Source organism: Phlebotomus papatasi, chromosome 5, assembly GCF_024763615.1.
Source record: "Phlebotomus papatasi isolate M1 chromosome 5, Ppap_2.1, whole genome shotgun sequence".
In the NCBI taxonomy this organism is placed as follows: domain Eukaryota; kingdom Metazoa; phylum Arthropoda; class Insecta; order Diptera; family Psychodidae; genus Phlebotomus; species Phlebotomus papatasi.
This window is the reverse complement of record NC_077226.1, coordinates 938,334-963,112: the sequence shown is the minus strand read 5'-3', so window position 1 is coordinate 963,112 and position 24,779 is coordinate 938,334. Positions and strand designations below refer to the sequence as shown.

Genomic DNA, 24,779 nt, shown 5'->3' with positions numbered 1-24,779 from the left:
GTTCATGAAGATTGTGAAACATTTTGTGATTCAGTTCAAAGTAAGGTGAGTTAATTATTTTATTCATTTTAGCGATAAATACAATATAAAATATATTCTATTTATTTACGCAGAAGATCCAGAAGATGGTGAAAAACAAAGTGAGAAGCGAAAAACGCAACAGTTTGGATGAGACAGTCAATGCAGGTTAATCTTCAGGAAATTTCCCAAAACAGAACGAAAACTAGGGACAGGACACTTCTGCAGCCTTTGGAATCCTGATCTTCCGGAAAGTCAGCAGTGGACTTTGAGTTCAATGGTTTCCGGAAGTGGTATCTTACTCAATAAAATCTTACGAAAATCTTACTCAATGAAAACCGCTTGAGATGCTCAACTGCCCCTGAGGGTTTCTCAAAATCTATACTGATGGTCCTGTTCATCCGGTAAAGCTTTAATCCTGAGCCAAATCCCTAATTCTGCTACTGTGTAGATTGGATATCTTCAGGGAGTTGTGCGTGCCTCCAAAGAAATTTTTAGAGGATATCAGGCTTCACAGGGCAACAGTGGAACTTAGGTGGTCTTCCTCTTCACGTTCTTCACTCACTTATTAACTTAAAAATTCATAAAACATTGGAAAATAGAATTGTTTAGTAATATTATTCATCAGATGTTTTATTTTCGTATATGTCAATTGACATAACCTTCAACTTTCCTGTCCATATTTTAGAAGAATGGTTTCATTTTTGTTGTGAAAATACGTCCTAGAAAAATTGCTTAAAAGTGATTCTTTATTATCTTATCCCATGTGCAAACAAATTAATCAGGTAGATTAGAGTTCTGTCTAAATATTAATGTGTCATTTCTTGTGTCCGGTGTAATATTTACAGCGGAAAATGGGCTTATATAGGTAGGGAAAATCTCTATACAGGCAGGCATCTGGTCCAACCTTTATAAAAATCGCCACTGTATTTTCATTTTCCTTCTGAGGAAATTAGAAGAATTTCCAGGAATTACTTCAGGTGGGATTATGAACCTTATAAGTAAAACATTTTTTTGTCATAGTGGAAAAAAACGCTGCGATTTATGTGGTAGTCAGAAAAAAAATCCAAAACTCGGACATCATTTTACAGTATCAAGCATGGTCACTTTCCCCTACCCTCAAGTCGACCAGTAGAGCTATTTATTAAATTTATTTATATTTGCACTAATATTTGGCGTATGATCTAACATTAATAGGTCAATTATTGCATAAATAAATACGAATCAGTGACAATTTTATAGAAATTCACCATTAAAATATTCAAAAATTGACCACCGGTCGACTCGAGGGCTCTTTACCTTATAGCTATACTCTTCGTAGCTAATATAGATATTTAGCAACTGCCACATTTTTTTAAGAAAGTTTGACTTAATCTGAAAGATATAGATATATCGATACTATCGATTCGACAGTATCAAAAAGTTATCATTCCATCCCAGGTATAATTAGGGGAAAATGCCCATGTTTGATACTGTAAAATGAAAATGAAATTCTTCCACTATGACAAAAAAAAATGTCTCACTTATTAGGTTTATAATCCAACCTCAAATAGTTCCTGGAAATCCATAGATTTTCCTCAAGAAGAAAATGGAAATTCAGTGGCGATTTTTATACAAGTTGGGTCCGGGGCCTTCCTGTATAATAATTGATTCGACAATTCGGAGGCCCATTTTCACTGTAAAAATTTTACCCGATAAAAATAAATGCACATCACTATTTAGACGGAACTCTAATCTATCTGCTTAAATCGTTTGTACTACTAGTTAATACAAAAAGAAAAATTTGAAAAAGTATTTTTTTCTATCATTTTTTTCAATTGATTTCTCAAACAAATTATCAAAGTGTCCGAAATTAGAAACTGTCCAAAATTATCAGCAAATCCCCTTTAATTAGTTTAAAATCAGATATAATTATACAGTAGACTCTCGCTAATTCGGCTCTTTTAAGATCGGGCTACTTTATAATTCAGGCGGCAGTTAAAATTGAAAAAAAGTTTGTCGACATTTTTCAAGTTTAATTAATATCATCAAATGAAAAAAAATATGCTCAGATTTTCCATGGTTTGTCTTAGTTTTGGATATTATTTTGCATTATTAATAGATTTTTATAAAATTTACAATAAATATGAGTAGGGTAATTGCTCATAATTTTGGACAGTCTGCTTATAAGCATCGAAGTTCCAAGTTTGAAGTGCGATATTTTCTATACTAATTGACATTTCTTGTTACTCTCTTTTCAGAAGGGTTCTTTAGAAACTTAGCAAGCTATTTATCAACTTATTTTTATTAAAATTAGTTTTAATACGTTTAAAAATGAATTGATATGTAGAGGTGACTTTGGCTCTTATTTTGGACAACTTGTTTATTAATTTGTCCAACTTGGCTGTAAATTTGGACAGCTAATCCGCCTCAACAGAATGCCCATTGTTCTTCATTTCATGAACAAATCTTACCAAGTCCTCTTCCTGTTCATGTAAGGGAAACGTAGAATGTCACAAGAAGCCCGGAAACTTTCCATATCATTCATTCCCTGACCTTTCCGGAAGCCTTTCAAGGCATTTCTCGTTACATCTCTTTCGTAGAGATGATGCTCCTTTGTTTCTCCAGGCATTTGTCCAACCTAGTCATCACAAAAGCTAAAACTTCACGAAATTTCGTGAGAAAAACACCTGTCCAAAATAAGAATCATCACCTCACTGGTGAATGTCTTAAAAAATTTCCCATTTTTCACACGAAAAATCTAATTCACAAGGCAAATCTCACTTCAGGTCAAATGTACAAATCATCAGTAATGTGAATCAACACAATATTCAATGAATATTCAATAATATCACTCAAAAACAGCGAACAAACTTTGTTAGTACTTCACCAAAACTAAATAAGACTGAAGTAAGCCACGAAGTTCTGTCATATTTCTCGTAAGCAATTGCTCACACTGAATTTTCAACAAAGCAATTTCAACTCAAATCATATTCAAAATTTAACGTATTTAGTGTTAAAATATTCCAAAAAGAACAAATATTTAGATAGAATTCATTATTCATCAAATATTGGAATAAAAATCCATCATTTTAATCAATTTATTTTTAGTGTCCAATGTTATCCTCAAAGAGTCCAAAATAAGAAACTGGACAAAATTATGAGCACTTACCCTATGTAAATTTAATATGTGTATGCATATGAACAAAAAACCGTTGTATTTCAAATAGTTTGACGCCCGAATTTATCTCAAATTCGGGTGACATTTCGGTCCCAAAAGCCCAAATTTGAGAGAGTCTACTGTATAAGAAAATTAATTTGAAGACTCTAGGGGAAAGTACTCTCCCTTCGAACGTTCATGCCTTCGAATAATGTGAATTTTCTTTTGTTTTTCCTAAAAGACTTAAACATTTCTATTAAATATTAATTAGATTATCATAAATTATTGATAATTACAAGATAATTATGTGTAAATCTCTTAGGAAAATAAAAGAAAATTCACATTATTCGAAGGTATGAACATTCGAAGGCAGAGTACTTTCCCCTACTGTGTATGGAAATTTTCCTGGAGGGGGTGGGGGTAAAGGAGGGGGTGGGAACTGAAGGAGAAATTTGAAGATGGGGGAGATGATGGTTTGAATTTCAAAAATATAGGGGCTATATTTGAGTTGATTCTTCTTCTATATATATCTATATTTTTTTTTATTCTTATTCTCCTGTTATTGTGTCCTTTTCGTGTGTGTTTGTGTATGTGAGAGGGGTTTCAATGAGGATGCGGGAGGTGTAAATCTATCTCTGAAGCATAAATTTCACTTTATCCCTAGTTCTCTCTTTTTTTTTTGTTGTTGTATTTGGTTGGTTTTTCCTGTGCAGTGTGTCTCCTCTTTTGGACCAGAAAACCACATCTGCATGAGTCACAGTTCCTTTCTTTCCATCAGATTCTCTCCCCTTTTTTTCCACCGACCCCCCCCCCCACTCCAAAGTCTTTTCTGGACCTTTCTCTGAATGGACGGGGGGGAGATGGGGACCTAGAGGACTAACAAGAGTGTAGAAAAGGATCTGCGTGAAAATTGGGATAGCATTTCTCCCTTTTTCACGGATACGGGGTGTCCCTGCCTCTGTACCATTTATGTGTGTCCACTCCTGATAAAGTGGTCAAAAATATATTCACTTCCTCAGTCGACATCGCAACCATTTAATCCAACGCACACACACCCCCCCCCCTTTCCAAAAAATATCCACCCTCTCTTTAATCTCAGAAAATTTTTGGCGGGAATTTTGAGGGTTAGAAAAAGGGAAAGATTTCCACTATAACTCCCTTTTCTACCCTCTAACAATTGCAACAATTTCATTTTATCGTTCTTGTTTTTCTTCTTTTTTCCTTTGGCTTTTATACCTCTAAATTTTTATTGTCCTGTTAACCTCAATTCTCACCTCAATTTTACCTCAATGATTCATTAATTGACAATTAATTGACTTTCTCTCTGTCTCTCTGCATTTATCTCCTTTAAAGGGGTTAGATGTAGGGTAAGTGTGCCAAATTTCGGCCAGCTTCTAATTTCGGCCACTTTGAGTGTAATTTCGGCCATGCAAATAAATTAATTAAAATTATGTATGTAATCTTCGAATAGTCAATGAATTCATTTTGCTTTTAAATATTTATTCATTTTAGGATGTATTAGCACAAGGACCGTTAAATTTTAAGTCTTACAAAAAATGTGACAGATCGATTGTGTCTCTAGCAGTCTTGTGATTTGTGGTGAAGTGCAGAAGGTTTTCCTTTGGTGTTTTTCGTGAAAATTGATTAGTTTTCATTAAAGATTGTTTCTGTTTATGTTAATAGTGAATCAATCTTAAAATTTCGGGTAAAATTTCCCAACTGGATCCTGTATTTCGCGTAAAAAAGTATGATACTTTGTGAGCGTCTCTCCGGGGGAGCGTAGTGTTGCCTATTTCGGCCACATCTTTTGCTTTCCTAAATTTATTGTTTATTTTATTGTTCTTTTTTTCAATTTCTGAATTCTACAATGTCCAGAGAAAAAAATCATCGATGCTACTCTTCAGATTTTCAGGACAAATTACACGGAAGATCTCAGGGCTTGTGAGTCATATAAACGTATTAAATTAAATATTAAACTCGTTCCGTTTGACGTTTTGAAATTTTCTATCCGTTGCGTCACAAAATGTGATCAGAAAAAAGGTGGCCGAAATTTCACACAAAGTGGCCGAAATACTACCCAAAGTAATGTCCATATTTTTATTAATTTTTCAATATTTTAGGAAGTGATTTAAAGAAAACAAAAATGATAAAACTAGTCTTGAAGGTTCCACACAACCCTCCCGAAAAGAAAGTAACAAAAAATATCAATATTTATTAAAAATATTGCATTTCAAACTTAGGACTTCGGTGCTTACATGCAACTATGCCGAAATTTGGCACACTTACCCTATCACAATGTCTTATAAAATAATAAAAATAAAAATAAAAATAAAAAATTAAAATTGAAGTAAAAACTTCGATAAAATTATAGTCAAGTGTGCTAATCCGGGCGCTTCGCTATCTGGATCGATTATGACTAATCCACTTAAAATAGTATTTTTATTTCCGTAATATAGGGGAGACTGGGGCAAAATTTGACAAAACGAAAATTTCAATATGCACTATTATCTAAAATAAAAGAGACTGAGGCTTGAAATTTTTATGTAAAATAAAAAATAATTAAATTTTGAGCCCTATTTTTGGAATATTTGGCTTACAGAAAATATCAATACAGATTAGCTCAATTTAAGCACATTTCACGTTAAGATAGAGAATAATTATCTTTGACAAAGTTGTAGAGGAATAAATTTCCTATAAAAATATGTCTATTTGATATTTTTAACGTTTGCGAGAGTAAAACGTGACAAATTATCCGAAGACTGACAAAATTGTCCCCAGAAATTTTGAGAATCTCCACAAAATTGACTTTTAGAAAATGATTCGAAAATCACATTTCTTTCGAGATTAGAGGAAAATAGTCTTCTGCAATGTTGTAGAGCAGTAAATTTCCTATAAGAATATGCTCATTATAGTACGTTGAAGTTTTCTCAGAGCTCAGACAAAGGGAAATTTTCTGTGCTTTGGAAAGTTATCAGTAGAACCTGTTTAATTTTTGTACAATATTTAAGAAAGACAAATTATGAAATACGATGTCTCCGCAGTACGAAATATGCAATACTTTTTATCCGGATATGCAAAGTTTTAACTTTTATTGATTTTCTTTTAGGTTTTCATTGACTAAATTATTATTCACTGATCATATTTAATTTTCCTATGATTAGATTTTACATTTTAATGATTTAAAAAAAATTACTGACCAAGTTTGACTTTTTACCGACCACATTTGACTTTCCTCCGACCGAATTTGATTTTTTACTGACCAAATTTGACCTTTTACTAACCAAAATATTTGCTGATAAAATGTGATTTTTTGCTGACCAGATTCTTTATTTTTTACTGACCGTATTTTATTTTTTACTGACCAAATTTGACTTTTTACTAACCAAAATATTTGCTGATAAAATGTGATTTTTTGCTGACCAGATTCTTTATTTTTTACTGACCGTATTTTATTTTTTACTGACCAAATTTGACTTTTTACTGACCAAGTTTGACTTTTCTCCGACCAAATTTGAATTTTTACTGACCATTGATTTTTTATTGACCAGATTCCTTATTTTTTACTGACCGTATTTTATTTTTTACTGACCGCATTTTATTTTTTTACTGACCAAATTTGACTCTTTACTGACCAAGTTTGACTTTTTACCGACCACATTTTACTTTCCTCCGACCGAATTTGATTTTTTACTGACCAAATTTGACCTTTCACTAACCAAAATATTTGCTGATAAAATGTGATTTTTTGCTGACCAGATTCTTTATTTTTTACTGACCGTATTTTATTTTTTACTGACCAAATTTGACTTTTTACTAACCAAAATATTTGCTGATAAAATGTGATTTTTTGCTGACCAGATTCTTTATTTTTTACTGACCGTATTTTATTTTTTACTGACCGTATTTTATTTTTTATAGACCGCATTTTATTTTTTACTGACCAAATTTGACTCTTTACTGACCAAGTTTGACTTTTCTCCGATCGAATTTGAATTTTTACTGACCATTGATTTTTTACTGACCAGATTCCTTATTTTTTACTGACGGTATTTTATTTTTTACTGACCGCATTTTATTTTTTTACTGACCAAATTTGAATTTTTACTGACCAAGTTTGACTTTTCTCCGACCAAATTTGAATTTTTACTGACCATTGATTTTTTTCTGACCAAATTTCTTTATTTTTTACTGACGGTATTTTATTTTTTACTGACCGCATTTTATTTTTTTACTGACCAAATTTGAATTTTTACTGACCAAGTTTAACTTTTCTCCGACCAAATTTGAATTTTTACTGACCATTGATTTTTTACTGACCAGATTCCTTATTTTTTACTGACGGTATTTTATTTTTTACTGACCGCATTTTATTTTTTTACTGACCAAATTTGAATTTTTACTGACCAAGTTTGACTTTTCTCCGATCGAATTTGAATTTTTACTGACTAAATTTTATTTTTTTTTTACTGACAAAATTTGATTTTTTTTACTAACCAGATTCTTTATTTTTTACTGACTATATTTTATTTTTTACTGACCGTATTTTATTTTTTATAGACCGCATTTTATTTTTTACTGACCAAATTTGACTTTTTACTGACCAAGTTTGACTTTCCTCTGACCGAATTTGATTTTTTACTGACCGTATTTTATTTTTTTACTGACCAAGATATTTGCTGATAAAATTTTATTTTTACTAACCAGATTCCTTATTTTTTACTGACGGTATTTTATTTTTTACTGACCGCATTTTATTTTTTTACTGACCAAATTTGAATTTTTACTGACCAAGTTTGACTTTTCTCCGATCGAATTTGATTTTTTACTGACTAAATTTTATTTTTTTTTTTACTGACAAAATTTGATTTTTTTTACTAACCAGATTCTTTATTTTTTACTGACTATATTTTATTTTTTACTGACCGTATTTTATTTTTTATAGACCGCATTTTATTTTTTACTGACCAAATTTGACTCTTTACTGACCAAGTTTGACTTTCCTCTGACCGAATTTGATTTTTTACTGACCGTATTTTATTTTTTTACTGACCAAACTATTTGCTGATAAAATTTGATTTTTTACTGACCAGATTCTTTATTTTTTTACTGACCACATTTTATTTCTTACTGAACGAATTTGATTTTTTATTGACCAAAACGATTTTGCCATTTATTTTTACTGTCCAATTTTATCCTTAAAGTGTTCAAAATAAAAAAAAACTGGACAAAATTATAAGCCTTTTCCCTACGAGAAAATTTATTTGGAAATGTAAAAAATAGCTTCAGTTTTTATTAAGCTTGATGAGCCCCTGTGATTTTAGTTTGAATGATTCATATTTTAACCCCTTAAGTCCCCCTTTTGCAAGGGGCTAAATCTCTTTTGGTTTCTTTTAGAGAGACCATATCTCACAGATTCAGTCCTTTTCCCCTTTTTTCTTTTTGTTTTCCTCAACATTTTCCACAATAGATTGGGAAAACAATTGGGAAGAAACAATGAGAATTTTTACTTCAATTTTGAATTTATATTTTTAACGGAATGTTACTTGGATTATTTTAAATAAACCTTCTTGATTGGGATTAAAAATTATCAAGATTATATTTTACAGTAATAAATTCTAAATGTTTTAAATAACTCGATGTTAGAAAATGAATTTTCCTTTTTCTCGTAGAGGATCCAAAATGAGAAATGATGAGAAGAATGCGAGAAAAGCATAAGAGATGTGATAACTTTTTAATTGTGTCACACGTACAATAAAGAATTTACCATTCTCTTACTATATTTATCCCTAGAGTTTTCCTTGCTTTTCTTCATGCCCCCTCCTCCCCCTCCCCAACCCTTTCTTTTGAAAAATTCACGCGCTCTTTCCACCAAAAAATCTTCTCGCGCGAAGTATAACAAGACAAAAAAAAAGACGAGGGAAATGTGCCTTCCCTTTTAGTAATTCTGTACCACGCGGTATTTGGTTAACTTTTCACCATAGGGGTTTTGGTTAGGGAGCAAGTAGGGGGGTGGGGGGGGCTTGGTGGTAGGGTATGGACAAATTACAACTCCATAATTTGTATTTGTGTCTAATTTTCATGTCACCTTTCGCATAATTTTCCTGCCTCTTTTAGCTTTTCTTCTTCTGTCTCTTCGCACCTCTCTCTCTCTTACTTTTGCCGGGAAAAACCCACAAAAACCCTCACCCACAAAAGACGGTTTTTCATCCTATATATATATATATATATATATATATATATATATATATACATCTAAATATAAGAAGATGTTGTTGCCTTTGAGATTCCCTTTGCTTTTGGGATGTGACTTACGTGTTAATAAAATCTTGGGTGGAAAATACTGGAAAATCCTTCCCTTTTCTTACCTTTTCTTACCCCCCCCCCCCCATTCCATCCACTTCATGGATAATTGTTACCGTTGGGTGTCATTTAAACTTATATTGCTTATGGTTTGGGAGACAAGATACAAGAGAACTTTATATGTTGTATTTAAATGACACACTCTAAAGGCGGCAAAAATTTGTGCTACTGGAAAATTTTTGAATAACTTTGAGATTGTGTCTCTTGCTTTTTTTTTCTTCATATATTTTTTTATTGTTTGAAATTCCTAACAAAATAAAAACAAGGTATTAATACAATTTTAGTGATACTTTCTTTGAATTATTGAGAAACCTCAGAAAATTTTCCGAAAAAATAAAATACAGACTGGACGGATGGGAGACGTTCACGAAAATCGTTTTCTAGCGCATATTTGATGGAATTTGTCCGGAGAACTGGGGGCCAATTCTGAAGTTTATTAGCTATGTAGTAAGAGACTACATAGCTTCGTTGAAATGTCTCTGTGTGTGAGCCACAGGATGCCGAGCTTTTGCCACTTCACATTTTACTACCTACGAATACAGTCAGTAAAACACTTTGGAAAAAAGATGATACCTTATTGAAATGTATTTTACAGATTCAAATCGAATTAATATGTTTTTCCGCGATTAAACTGCACAAAACTGTCTTTTGCGGAGCTGTTGTTTTTCATTTAGTCAACAACGAAAACTCGGCGGTGACTGAGACAACTACCGCAATTGACGAAATTCAGTGGAGACACACTGATTGAGACTGAAAATCGCTATTTATTTTCGCGGTAATTATTTGAATTCAAATTGCATCTTTTTTTGGGAATGGGTGCATTAATATTGTGGGTGCATTAAATTACCCATTTTCTTCATTTAAAAAAGAAGTAAAGTAATAAATAATTCCTTTATTTCTTGCAAAAGGTTTGTGGCATTTGATGATTAATAATTTAATTTTTGGCTGTAATCGTTATAAAAAAATCAAGAGAAAAAATAAAACGCTAATTGATAAGTCAAAAACAGTTTCAATTAAATTTAAATTTATTTACAGCAAATAGAGTTTGATCCTCGTACAAGAACGTGGTAAAACAGTTAAATGAAGGCCTTGGGGTAGTTAACGGGTAATAGAAAACGATAAAATTCTGCATTATTTTCAAAAAAAAGTTTTATGATATTTTGCTAATAAATTGACGGTTTTTTTTAAATAAAACTCTTTTAGAGTTAACAAAAATGCGATCTACGATAATTCGTAATGAGATGTGAATTAATTTTTATGGGATAAGACTATTTAATTACTGTTAATTTAATATGCTTGCACTGTACATAGGCAAATTTAGGTATTAAAGCTTAGAAGCTTGCGGATATTGAGAAAGACAAGGAGAAAAATTATTAAAATTCTATTATAATTTCTTATATCTTTCCTTTTTAACAACTTTAGAAGACAAATTGTTATTTCTAAAGGATTTTTCCTTTAGAAACTTTTCAATTTGAAATTTGAAAGCAACATTAAGGCTTAATATAGTTATTTATGCATTCTTTTTATAGCTTTTACTAAAACCATATTATTGGGATTAAAAAACTTTCAAGTTAGAAATAATTTTTCTAATTTCATTTGTATTATTTATCGGAAAATCACAATTTTCAATTAATTGCAAATTTGAGTATTAGTGATTGAATTTTATCTATACTTTATTTATAAATTATATTTGCATGAGAAAATTAATACTCCCTCTGTCCCAAAAATGTCGTACATTCTTTCATGTAAAATGTAGCAAAAGTATGAGTTTTTTCTGGACGGAGGGAGTATTAAAATTGGGCATCGTTCATAAGAAAAAGTTTTTTTTTTTTTGGTAAATACTCTATCATTATGTATTGTTTATTGTTTAATATGATATAATGCTTCTGAAAGACAACAAGAATATTGTTATAATATTCTAAAGAGATATTAAAGAGTTCTACTAATTTTTGTGTTAAGAATGTAAGAGTACTTCAGACAAAATGTACGTAGCTTGCAGATTTTTTAAGTCTTTTTTTAACAAACCTCGTGGGTTAAAAACTATTTTTTATATTCATAGATCTTTATAATTCTTTATTTTCACTAATTATCTTGATTAGTGAACACGAGACCTCAAGTCTTTAAATGTTTATATCTTCTAAAGAGGAAAATGAACAAGTTAATACATCAAAATATTTTATATCTCTTTTTTTTAATTTAATTTAATCTTCTCTTTCAAAGAAATGAGAATATTCTTGCTCCCTCTTTGAATTCGAGCAATAAAATTTAAGGGTGGCACATTTTTAAATAGGCAACCATACATCCATAAAAAATTAACCTTAGAAAAGAAATTTTAAATTCAAATAACAGAGATTCTAAGCTTTCAAACGTTAGATGTAAAGAAATATTCTAATTTTGAGTGGACTTTTGCATACAAAAAATGCAATTTTAAATATGTGGAATTTGTGCATACATTTCATATAACTTTAATTATTTAGCATTTTTTACATTTACTGAATGTCTTACACTATATTAAAGACATTTTTGGTCAATTTCAGAGAAATTTTTGCCATCTAGGCATGTCCAAGAGGTGCCTAGATAGCTTTTGGCTATGTAGTCTCCTATCTAGTCGGGGGTTGCCGCGTTTTCAATTCGTTAACCAACTTAACGAATCCCAGAGACTAAATAGGGATGTGGCAATACTGAAAAATGTGTCTCGACTACACTCACACACATTCACCAGTAGTGTACATGTACAGCTATGTAGTCAAACTACATATATGTAGTCTGACTAGATACGGACAGAATTGGCCCCCTGGTTGGCTTGATACACTCTGCCCTTAAATCTTTCGCGTCATTAGGGTCATATAGGGTAAAGTGGTACAAGTTGGACAGTGGTACAAGTTGGACAATGGTACAATTTGGACAGGGCTTTTTGTCTTGATAAATTTAGTACTTCATTTTTATTTGTATATTTTTAATGCTTTAGTTTTATAATTTAGTTCCTTGTGCTTTAAAACAAATTTTGTACTGTATTTATACAAGTCCAACTTGTACCGGCGAATTGTCCAACCTGTAACATTAATTCCAAATTATAAACTTTACCCTATGACCCGGGGAAATTTTTTTTTTTTGACTATTTAGGGGAAAGGCTCATAATTTTGTCCAGTTTCTTATTTTGGACACTTTGAGGATTAAATTGGACACTAATAATAAATTAATTAAAATGATGGATTTTTATTCCAATATTTAATGAATAATTAATTTCATCTAAATATTTGTTCTTTTTGGAAGATTTTAACACTAAATTCATTAAATTTTGAATATAATTTCAGTTGAAATTGCTTTGTTGAAAATTCATTATGAGCAATTGCTTACGAGAAATATGACAGAACTTTGTGTTTACTTCGGTCTTAAAGTAGACTCTCTCTCAATTGGGCATTTGGGGCAAAATATCATCCAAATTATCAAGAGATTTGGGCATCAAAATAATTATATAGGGGAGACTGGGGCAAAATTTGTCAAAACGAAAATTTCAATATTCACTATTTTCTAAAATAAAGTAGACTGAGGTTTGAAATTTTTATTATAGATAGCCTTCATGAACCTTCTTACACTTACAAAGTTTCAAGGGATTTGAGTAAGGATTTTATAAAATAAAAAATAATGAAATTTTGAGCCCTATTTTTGGAATATTTGGCTTACAGAAAATATCAATACAGATTAGCTCAATTTAAGCACATTTCTCGTTAAGATAGAGAATAATTATCTTCGACAAAGTTGTAGAGGAATAAATTTCCCCAGGGGCATGACATTTCCTATGTTTCCTAAATGTTTCTAACGAGCCGAAAAAACTTTTGAGTTTATTAGCTGTTTTCTGTCATTGTAGAATGAATTAGCAAAAAATACTAATACAAAATAAAAGCCAATTTAATAACGAAGAGGCAACCGAAAACCTTAAATTGACAACCTACGTAGTTTTGGAGATATCTCGTGAAATGTGTACGAAAACAGGGAAAATTTTATACTAAAACCGGTTGCATTTTTCAGACCTAATGTCACCCACTTGAATTTCCCATTTAAATACGTCCATTTGATATTTTTAACGTTTGCGAGAGTAAAACGTCACAAATTATCCGAAGACTGACAAAATTTTTCCCAGCAATTTTGAGAATCTCCACAAAATTGACTTTTAGAAAATGATTCGAAAATCACATTTCTTTCGAGATAGAGGAAAATAGTCTTCTGCAATGTTGTAGAGCAGTAAATTTCCTATAAGAATATGCTCATTATAAAACGTTTAAGTTTTCTCAGAGGTCGTGAAAGAATTATATATGCGTTTTGACAAGTTTTGCCCCAGTCTCCCCTATTCCACAAAAAAGCGCTCAATTGTAAAAAATCACGATAAAATAGGAAGAACTACAGCGAATTTGAGCGAATTAGCTTCATAATTAACGTGAAAGTTGTCAAAAAAAATTTTTCGTCCTATTGAACAAAAAAACCGATTGAGTGAGAGTCTACTGTATTTATCTTCAGTAAAGTACTAACAATGTTTCTTCGCTTTTTTGACCTGAAGTGAGATAATTTTCTAAGATATTTACCAGTGAGATGATACTCTTCATTTTGGACAGGTGTTTTTCTCACGAAATTTCGTGAAGTTTTAGCTTTTGTGATGACCTAGGTTGGACAAATGCCTGGAGAAACAAAGGAGCATCATCTCTACGAAAGAGATGTAACGAGAAATGTCTTGAAAGGCTTCCGGAAAGGCCAGAGAATGCGCAAATCCGCGCGTACTTCGAGTACCGAAGTCAACTCACTTTAATGAATGATATGGAAAGTTTCCGGGCTTCTGTGACATTCTACGTTTCCCTTACATAAAAAGGAAAAGGACTAGGTTAAGATTGGTTCATGAAATGAAGAACAATGGGCATTCTGTTGAGGCTGATTAGCTGTCCAAATTTACAGCCAAGTTGTCCAAAATTCGAGTCAAATTCATCTCAATACATCAATTCATTTTTAAACGTATTAAAACGAATTTTAGTAAAAATCAGACGACAAATAGCTTGCCAACTTTCTAAGCAATCCTTCTGAAAAGAGAGCAACGAAAAAAGTCAATTAGTATTGAAAATATCGCACTTCAAACTTGAAACATCGATTCTAATAAGCAGACTGGACCAAATTATGAGCCTTTACCCTACATTAATTGAAATCTATCGGTTTGTGCACGGACATCTGAATAGAAAGATGTAAGATTCTCGGTTAAATTTCTCAAGACTCCAGATATTCAGGAAAAGAAAATATTTGAGATGAAAAATCACTAATTTCGAACATTGTGAAATGACTTTTCTTTTTCAAATTTTTTATAGGGTAAAGTGATATAATTTGGAATTAGTGTTACAAGTTGGACAATTCGCCCGTACAAGTTGGACATGGCTTTTTTCTTGATAAATACAGTACAAAATTTGTTTTAAAACACAAGGAACCAAATTATAAAATTAAAGCATTAAAAATATACAAATAAAAATGAAGTAATAAATTTATCAAGACAAAAAGTCCTGTCCAAATTGTACCATTGTCCAACTTGTACCACTGTCCAACTTATCCCACTTTACCCTATTCATTTTTTTTTTCAGCAAAAAGTTCTTTAGAAACACAAAATAGAATATCCAAAAATTATATATTGCATATTTTGATATAATAAATTACTCTCAATTTTCCAGAAAATCGTGTAGAATTTTCCGGGTCATATATGACCCTATTGTCGGCAAGGGTAAAAGTTTATGAAAGTATTTTAGTGTCAACAATGTAGTTGGAACAGTTGGGACATTGTTTGTCTTCGTGAAATCCAAAAGGAAAATATCTTGCTCCTGGACATTTCATATAGGAGAAACTGGGGCACCACCAAACACTAATTTTTATTTCTAAACTACTTGGACTATCTCGACCATTCCTTCAGTGGACAAGCATCCCTATAGTGCCTATAAATTCCTATCGGTCTTATCCTCTGAAGTCGAATATCCGATTAAAAAATCGCAGTGTTTGGTGGTGCCCCAGTTTCCCCTATATTTTTTTTATTTATTTTTTTTTTCCACAAAATACTTTGATTTGAACGTATTTTTAATGATTTTTTGACACCGCAACATCTTTCTTAAATTTGAACTGTCAAGGTAAGTACGTACACACAAGTAAGTACATTTTACACTTAAAATGGTGTAAAATTAACACTTAAAAAATTTTGATATATTTTTACACCAAATAAGTGTTAAAGTTACGAGGAAAGAAAGTCAATCGCACCCTCTTTTTTTTCTCAGTGAAGGGTGGAAAACTGAGATGTTTACATCTACCCCAGAAAGTGTTTACTTCTACCCCAGGTTATTTTGTGAAAAGAGAAAAATGCACAGTGAAACAAATTTTATTTTTAAGGCATCTACACATTGGGAGCAATTTTCTGCCAAAAATTGCGTTTTTGACAGAAATTTGACGTTTCCACCTACAACACTGCAGGGAATTTCCTTCAAAAAAGCAATTTTTGACAAAAATTGCTCCCAATGTGTAGAGGTCATTATGGAAAACTCAATTGTTTTCCAGCATCTGCATTACCCATTAGGGTAAAACATGAGCTTAGAAAGATTTTCCAAAAAATCACTGTGTCCTTGGAAAATCACCTCAAAGTCGCATTTATTAAAAATGTTTACATGTGCCCCAGTCTCCCCTATTTCAATTTATTTAAAATTCAATTTTTATTCAACAATTTTACGTGAATAGGGGAAAGTGACCATGCTTGATAATGTCCAACCTTGATAATAACTAATTTTTTCCTATGTTAATCAATACAGTAGACTCTTCGATATCCGGCTGACTGGGGGACAAAATGACATTTAGGTTTTTTGAATGATCAACGGTTTTTCTATTTTGTGCAGTGTGAATTTATTTTCTGTCTGACAAAGAATAAGAGAATTTTCTTCATGGTGTGCTTATGTTTCATTTTTTTATCACAATTATGTATTGAAAACTTCGATACAATGTTAATAATACTTTAATTCACTCTGGACAAACTTCATGTTTAGTGAAAATAATTTTGAATACATCAACCGCCAGAGTTTGGCAGCTGTCACCCGGATAACCAAGTGCTGGATATCGAAGAATCTACTGTAATTGTGACTCATGGCAATATATTTTAATAGCTAGTCCTTGCCCCAGTCTCCCCTAAGGCTTAGCCAAATGCCTCAACTGCTCTAATTTCTGATCAATTACGATTTTTTGGAAAAAAAAAAGTTTTGACTTGAGATTGAATTATTAAAGATAAATAACCTTTGAGGCTCTTCTCTCTATTCAAAATTTTGATACCTTCGAGAACTGGGCTAAACCTTTAGTCTGAAGACGACTTAATGGTAGCTGAGATTCTCTACTGTATTTCAAAGGATCACTCTAAAGAATCTCTGGGCTTTTTATTTCTCAGCAATTTATTATAAAATTTCTAACATTTTTCCACAGATTTTCACGGATAATCGTGTAATCATTTGTGATTGTGTCTTGTACGAAAGTGATGAAGGTATGTTGTTAATTTCCTCCACTTTCAGGTGATTTATCGTGACTTAAACTATTTTGTACAGGAGTTAGGGCAGGAATGAGGTAAGAGTAATACCCCCAAAAAAGGGGTGTAAATCGCGAAAATGAGACCATTTCCTTTTTGGCAGTCTAAGAGGCGACATGATTAAAATTCCAAAGTGTATTTTGTTGAAGATGCCACCCAAAAGAAAGAGGTTTGGGGAGTGTTGAGGCTTACTTAAAACCTCAATCTTGAAATGGTGTTTTTGTTAGGTGTAGATCTCTCTTTTGGAGATTTATCCAAAATATATATGTATATATGTATATATAGAAAGATTTATGGATTTGTTTCAAAAGCATTTTGTCGCTGAAAATTTCATTTTGTACTACTACACAAACTAGTACATTCATTTTCTCATTTTCTTGTTTGTTGGAAAATTTTGGCATGCACGACAATAATCACACCGAACGCACAATAGTATACGATATAAATTTGTTTGTTCAAATAACTTTTTAGGCGACATGAAGTAATTAGTAGGGATTGACAATAAAAGGGAAAGGGTGGGATAATTTAAAGTTATCCCTTTTCCTTGTTTTCATTTCAGAGGAATGGAAGGGAGAGGAAGTAAATTGTGTCTTCTGAGAAATTTTCAAAATAACGTATCTGTTTTAAATTAATTTTTTTGGTAATGTGCTGGTAATTTTGAACAGTTTCTAATTTCGGACACTTTGATAATTTAAGAGAGAGTTGTTCAAGGATAGGTACCCCGTTAGAATTATCTCTTAAGCTACCCCCCTATATCAACCACTAGAATCAGACAATTTCATTTAAATGATATCACTGAAATCTATACCATAAATTTTTGAAAAAATAAAAAAAAATACTCCAATAAAATTAGGTTTCAATTGATAAAAGTTGTAAATTTTTAAGTAAGTGTACGTACATATATAATATAAAGTAGGAAAATTATATTGTTAGAGACCTAAGGAAAATTTTAATAAATTCTAATTTTTTTAAGAAATGTTAAATAATTTTTTATTATTTCAACACTGATGTATGTATAAATGAGAAATTCAAATCACGTTTAATTAAACTTCTCAAAGACAACTTTTCAATATCTGTCAGAATTAAAGCCAAATTTACATGTAAAATAATTAAATAAAACTTAGAAATTTTTATTATGATATTTTGTTCCGTTTGGGAGAATAAGAAATTAACGGCTATCAACTTTTAATGATAGCCACAATTTTTCTATTTTCTTAGTGAAGCAAAATACTATAGGGGAAGTGTGCCAAATTTCGGCATAGTTGCATGCAAGCACCAAAGTTTCAAGTTTGAAATGTAATATTTTTAATACAAACTGATTTTTTTTTTAATACTTCTTCTTAAGGAGTGTTACATGGAATCTTGTAGACAGTTTATCGTTTTTATTTTCTCTAAAATCATTTTTAATGCGTTTTAAAATGAATAAAAATGGAAGCATAGCTTTGGTGGCTTATTTCGGCCACTTTCATTCTCATAGGTTCTTGCCCTTCCGGAATTCTTCCAATGACTTTTTCACATCATCTTGCTCGTGCAAGAGATATTTTTTGTTATTTTTTTTTACATTGTATAATCTCTAGAATGCAAATAGTAAAAGTTCATGGAAATTCGAGAAACAAAAAGAGGTGGCCGGAATTGCAAGCTGGCCGGAATTTGGCACACTTACTCTAATAAGAATTTTTAAGTTTTATTTAATTATTTTACAATTAAATTTGATTTAAATCTTAACAAGGGTTAGAAATAATCATCCAGGGGTTAAAGAAGGCGCGGTTTGAATAAACTCATGACAAGGGTTGTTTTTCTACTCGCCAGGCGTTGACGGGAACAAGGATTGACTACTACCCGTGTTACGGGTTAAGCTATATCCTTCACTGAGAAAAAAAGAGGGTGCGATTAACATTTTTTCTCGGAAATTTAACACTTTTTAGGTGTAAAAATATATCAACATTTTTTAATGTTAATTTTACACCTTATTACGGGTAAAATTAACATGAAAAAAGGTACCTTTAACCCCTTATACACCTAAAAAGGGTAATATTTACACCGTTTTCGGATCAATACTGCAGGATAAAATTAACATTTCCGGAATGTTATTTTAACTTTTTCGGATTTCTCTCAGTGTTGGCAGAGTTTGACGAAACAGGTTTTAAGATATAACCCTGACGAGGATTGGTCTTCATTCTTCCCAATGTTTACTAAGAAAAAGGTTTTAAAATATACCCCTGACAGGGTTTACGGTTTACTCTTGCCAGGGTTTGACGAAAATAGGGTTTAAGATATAATCTCGACGAGGATTGGTCTTCATTCTTACCAAGGTTTACTGACGGCAAGGTTAATTAATATCCGTGGCAGGATTTGACTTTCTACCTTTTCAGGGTTTGGTTTAAACAGGGTTTAAAAATTACTTGTACATCAAACCTTACACTGAGAGAGAAATCCGAAAATGTTAAAATAACATTCCGGAGATGTTAATTTAACCCTGATGCAGTATTGATCCGAAATCTGTGTAAATATTACCCTTTTTAGGTATATTATGGGTTAAAGTTACCCTTCTTTCACGTTGATTTTACCCTTAAAAGGTGTAAAATTAACATTAAAAAATGTTGATGTATTTTTACACCTAAAAAGTGTTAAATTTATGAGGAAAAAAAGTTAATCGCACCCTTGTTTTTTCTCAGTGTACCATGTTTAGGTTGAAACAGGGTTTGACATCAGTTTTATTGACAAACCCTGTTTTACTTACCCATTTAACCGTGCAGTTTTTGAGTGTAACAAGAAAATTTTAGCCGATAAAAAATTATCAATTTTTGAAAAACAATTATTTTTGATACAATATTAATTTTTTTCTTTTTTTTTTGAAATGCATGAATAATATTTATGGATTATAGGAATGAAAAAAGAAAAATTTGTATTAAATTTGTAAGAATATATATTTTTTTAGAGACTTTCTTTTGCAAAAGTAGCTTCACTGATCTCTTAGAAAATCCAGAAATTCTGTGGATCGTAAAACACAAATAATATTAAAATATCGTTTAGTATGCAAGAATATCTGTTGTAAGAAATTCAAAATATACGTAAAAATAAATTTCTTGAGAATTTTTTTAAATATAATTTTAATAATATTAAATAAATTATTGATTCTTAATTATGAGAAGTGCATGGAAGTGCAATAAGTAGTGGAAGTATTGCAGGATTTTCGGGAGTTTTCCGAAATACTCTGTATACCATTTTGGAATACGAAATTCGAACACTTATCCTCAAAAAAAAATACATAGATTAATGAAAAAAACGACATATTATTTACATTTCATTAGATATTTTAAATAAATTTCGAGATTTTGACAAAAGCGTCAATACGGGTTCTCCCTGTCGAAGTGGCAGCCAAAATCCCGAATGTTAAAAATCCTGAAAGGGATGAAATTACATGGTGGAAAATGTTTAGAATAATTTCCCAAGACACAGAAGATTTCCCTTTGCATCCAGCAAGCGCGGATGCAATCGTAGGAGTAGATAGTTACACTTTTAGGAATTCAGGGATTTTGGCCGGGACCCGTTCCTTCGACCCGAACTACTTTTTACCATTTAACTCTCACTAGAAATCCTGTAGGGGAGACCGGGGTACCTATAGCCAGGGGTAGAATTAGTCAGTGGATTTTTCTCGTTTTTCTTAAAATGTACATCTAGCAAAGTATTTTTTAATGAAAGTAGGATCGCATCCCCATATTCCCAGAAATATTTATAAGTCTGATCCTGTTATCCTAGAATTTAGAAGCATTTTTATAAAATGAGTTCAAAATTGTAATTTTGATGGTATAGTTTTTGGACCAGCATTTGGTTTTCTGAGTTTCTAGTCAAGATTTCATAGTTTTACCTCGTTTCTGGTTTCATAAACCTAATTAAAAAATATTTTTCACTTGGATAATAATTATCCAATTTTTTATATAAGATGATAAACACTGAAACAGCCCTCGGGGCAATTGTAGCCACTCTTCCTTGGCTGGATAAAAGTATCAATGATTTTTCACTAATACATGGATAATTGTTAGATGGAAAAGTACTATTGATATTCCAAGCAATATATTTTCATCAATTTTGCCGCAATTACAAAAATGTCATAAAAAAGTTGGCTAAAGCCTTTTTCTTTAGGTTTAAATGACATATTTAGCATCAGTGAGCTTCAGTGTATCAAGTAAAACAATATTTGATATCTCCGGTTTAAAATTTCGTCTGGAATTTTGGTGGCAATTAGCACCCCAAAAGGCCGGGGCAAGTGTAGCCAATGTGTCATACTTTTTTCATTAGCCTCTCTAGAAAAACTCAAGGATTTTAGAGCCTTGGACTACACTGTTTCATACAGCCAATATCCTAATGCTACTTATGAAATATAAAAATATTAGATAAACCTTATCATTTTTTCACAAATCACGCGCGAAAAAAAAGCTTCATTTGCTGGCTAATTCTACCCCTATCTCCCCTACATTAGTTCAGATTGATATTTATAAATGATCCGAGTGTCATTTAGTTTTCGCGCTAATTTTTCTCTTTGGGAAGCAGAAGGCGGGAAGGAAAAACAGTAGAAAAGTGGAAAATATTTAGTGAAAAAGTTCATTCTGAGGAAACGGTGGCCAAAAGAAAATGTTTAAGATTCATTTACTGGTGAGTAGGGTAAAGTGTATAATTTTTAATTAGTGTTACAAGTTGGACAATTCGCCGGTACAATTTGGACATGGCTTTTTTCTTGATAAATACAGTACAAAATTTGTTTTGAAGCACAAGGAATCAAATTATAAAACTAAAGCATTAAAAATATACAAATAAAAATGAAGTACTAAATTTATCAAGACAAAAAGCCTTGTCCAAATTGTACCATTGTCCAACTTGTACCACTTTACCCTAATGTCATTTTTAAAACTGAAAAAACAGTAGAATTCTTAGCGCAGACTTGGCTTTATTTTAGAGTGAATTTTCTTGATTATCAGATTTACCTGGGTATAAATGTTGCCAAGATAGCTTGAGAGTAAAATAATTAATTTTCGGATAAAAACTAGTTATCGGCTAGTAGGGGGATCCCCCTTAGGCCCCAATTCGCTATCTCTAACCGTTTGCCCTATAAAATATGATTTGTTGGTATTCAAGGGCCCTATGTACGTGTTATCCCCCTTTCCCCTATGTATTTTTTTTTTAATTTTTATGGGCAAAAATGAATTCAGGGACCCCAAATTACCTATATATGACCTTCTTGCCTCAGAGTTAGGGTTTTGGCCGCAATTTGTATGGAGTGGCCCCACTGTGAGCCTGTACAATAGTAGTAGCAAACTCTGGTTGTACTTAGATTTCCCTCCGAATTATCCTAAATCTATTTGAGAATATCCCAAAAACTGATTCAATTATTCTAAAGACTTTGTCATACACTGAGAGAAATCCGAAAATGTTAAAATAACATTCCGGAAATGTTAATTTAACCCTGATGCAGTATTGATCCGAAATCGGTGTAAATATTACCCTTTTTAGGTGTATTAGGGGTTAAAGTTACACCTTTTTTTATGTTAATTTTACCCTTAAAATGGTGTAAAATTAACATTAAAAATGTTGATATATTTTTACACCTAAAAAGTATTAAATTTATGAGGAAAAAATGTTAATCGCACCCTCTTTTTTTATTCTCAGTGTATTAATAATTGAGTATAAAAGAAAACACGTAATATAACACTATGCAACACGGTTTTGTTAACGGAGATCTCACATGGTACGTTTGATAGAGTCAAGTCCCCTGATTAAGAATCTGGTCTTGGTTTTGCTCCTATACGTAACAATTTTTTTTATTAATACTTTTATATTTTTTCTGCTTTGCCTTACATTATCCGTTATATCTCAGGTTCTAGTGAACGGAACTTGAAAAGTGTGGGTGGGTTGGAACGCTCATTAGTCGAGCTTCAATTTTGATAATTACAAAAAACCTTGTAAAACCACTCCTTCGGGGTGTAAAATTGAAGTTTCTCTAAAAATTACCAAAAAAAATGGTCCTAAAGTAGGGTTTTAAAGATTTGTATAAAATAAACTAAACAAAATATTAAAAATCCAATGATACCAGGTGATAGGCCACACTTAGAACTACAATTTTGTTCATCTGAGACATCGCGCTCCGATCACTCTAAATGCCTTATTTGTTGGATTTTGTCATTTTCCAATAATATGAAGTACCTATTTTAGAGCAAAATTCCGTCTGTTTGCATGGTTAACTCTCACAAGAAATCCAGTGTATTAGTTCAGATTGATATTTATAAAACCAATTTTCCGTGAGACACCTGATTAACTTCGTGACGATCCGAGGTACAGAGTACACCAGTTGCGATTAAATCTATTTTTTTTATTAATCACTATTTATCAGAAAAATACGAGTATGTCTCTTAACTTCCCGATCCGGTGTGCTCTTCCCTTACATTGTAAAAACTACTATAATTAGGGAAATGACATTATCTCTGAAAAATGCGACCAGTTTTAGTGTAAATTTACCCCTGTTTTCGTACACATTTCACGAGATATCTCCAAAACTATGTTGGCTGCCAATTTGGGGTTTTCGGTTGCGTTTTCGTTATTAAATTCGCTTTTATTTTGTATTTGTATTTTTTGCTAATTCATTCTACAATGACAGAAAACAGCTAATGAACTCAAAAGTTTTTGCGGCACCTTTAGGAAATGTCATGACACTATTTGCTATAATTATGTCTATTCCTTACATAATTATATGCAATTTGAAAGAAATGTAAAACTTAAGAAATTCTAGTGGATCTCTTTGGTGTATCTCTTTTTGTGGGACGGGGAGGATGGGGAGATGGGGTGCTGTAGATGACTAGAAGAAGGTGTGTACAAAGTTGCAATTGACAATTGCATTATATGGTTTAAAGGATCCTTTTTGGTTGGTTGTACAAGTGAGATGACAATATTTCTTCTTTGTGTTCTATTCCACCGAAAAATATTTATATATATATATATTGTGGTTGGTTCAAAAAGGAAGGCAACGAGGAGCTTTTCTCTCGTTTTTTGGGAAAAAGGCAAGAAAGGAAGGAAAATGCGCGTGGCAAAAACTCCAAATCAAAAACATTGGAGCTTGGGGTATAGGGAGTGTTTTGTCGGGTGAATATGGTACAAAAAGGGGAGGGTAGGCGCATGGTGAATGGGGCTATGGGGCGTCAACAAATAACATTTGGGAGGTTTAGACTTTGTACAAGAAGTATCCCTTAGTACATTGCAATATAATCTTTGACTATATATAGTTTTCTTAGTTTTTTTTTTTATTATCATTATTAATATTTTTAGAGTGAACTGTTCTAAATGGGGCGGAGGGCGGGTGATAAATGGATTGATATAAATTCTTAACACACCTGCATTTGCCTCCAACGTGATTCCAACATCACTCAAACACCAAACTTAGCACAACAAACACTTGTCTTTTTCCTGATTGTTGTTTTTCTTTTTTTTTTTTGCTTTCAAATTAATATTTATTAATTTTCCTTGGTCAAATAAATCACATCAAATATCCTTTTTGAAGGGTAAAAACTTCACATGGAGCTGCAAAAAAAAATTATTTATTTAGATAATTTAAATCATATCTCAAGAAAAAAAACACTTTCCACAAGGAACAAACATATGTTCCACACAAACACAAAACACAAATTTGAATTTAAATTTTGA

At 31.7% G+C, this 24,779-nt stretch overlaps 1 protein-coding gene across 7 annotated transcripts in view; it reads right to left on the bottom strand.

Moving 5' to 3' along the window:
- LOC129808740 (forkhead box protein P1) overlaps window positions 1–24,563 on the bottom strand; it is a 228,377-nt gene extending 203,814 nt beyond the window's left edge. For all 7 annotated transcript variants that reach the window (XM_055858549.1, XM_055858545.1, XM_055858548.1 and 4 more), the window contains exon 1: window positions 24,470–24,563. In XM_055858549.1, coding sequence (XP_055714524.1) covers window positions 24,470–24,499 — 30 coding nt within the window. In that variant the 5' untranslated portion in view covers window positions 24,500–24,563. The remainder of the gene's footprint in view (window positions 1–24,469) is intronic.
- Between the last annotated feature and the right edge of the window lie 216 nt (window positions 24,564–24,779).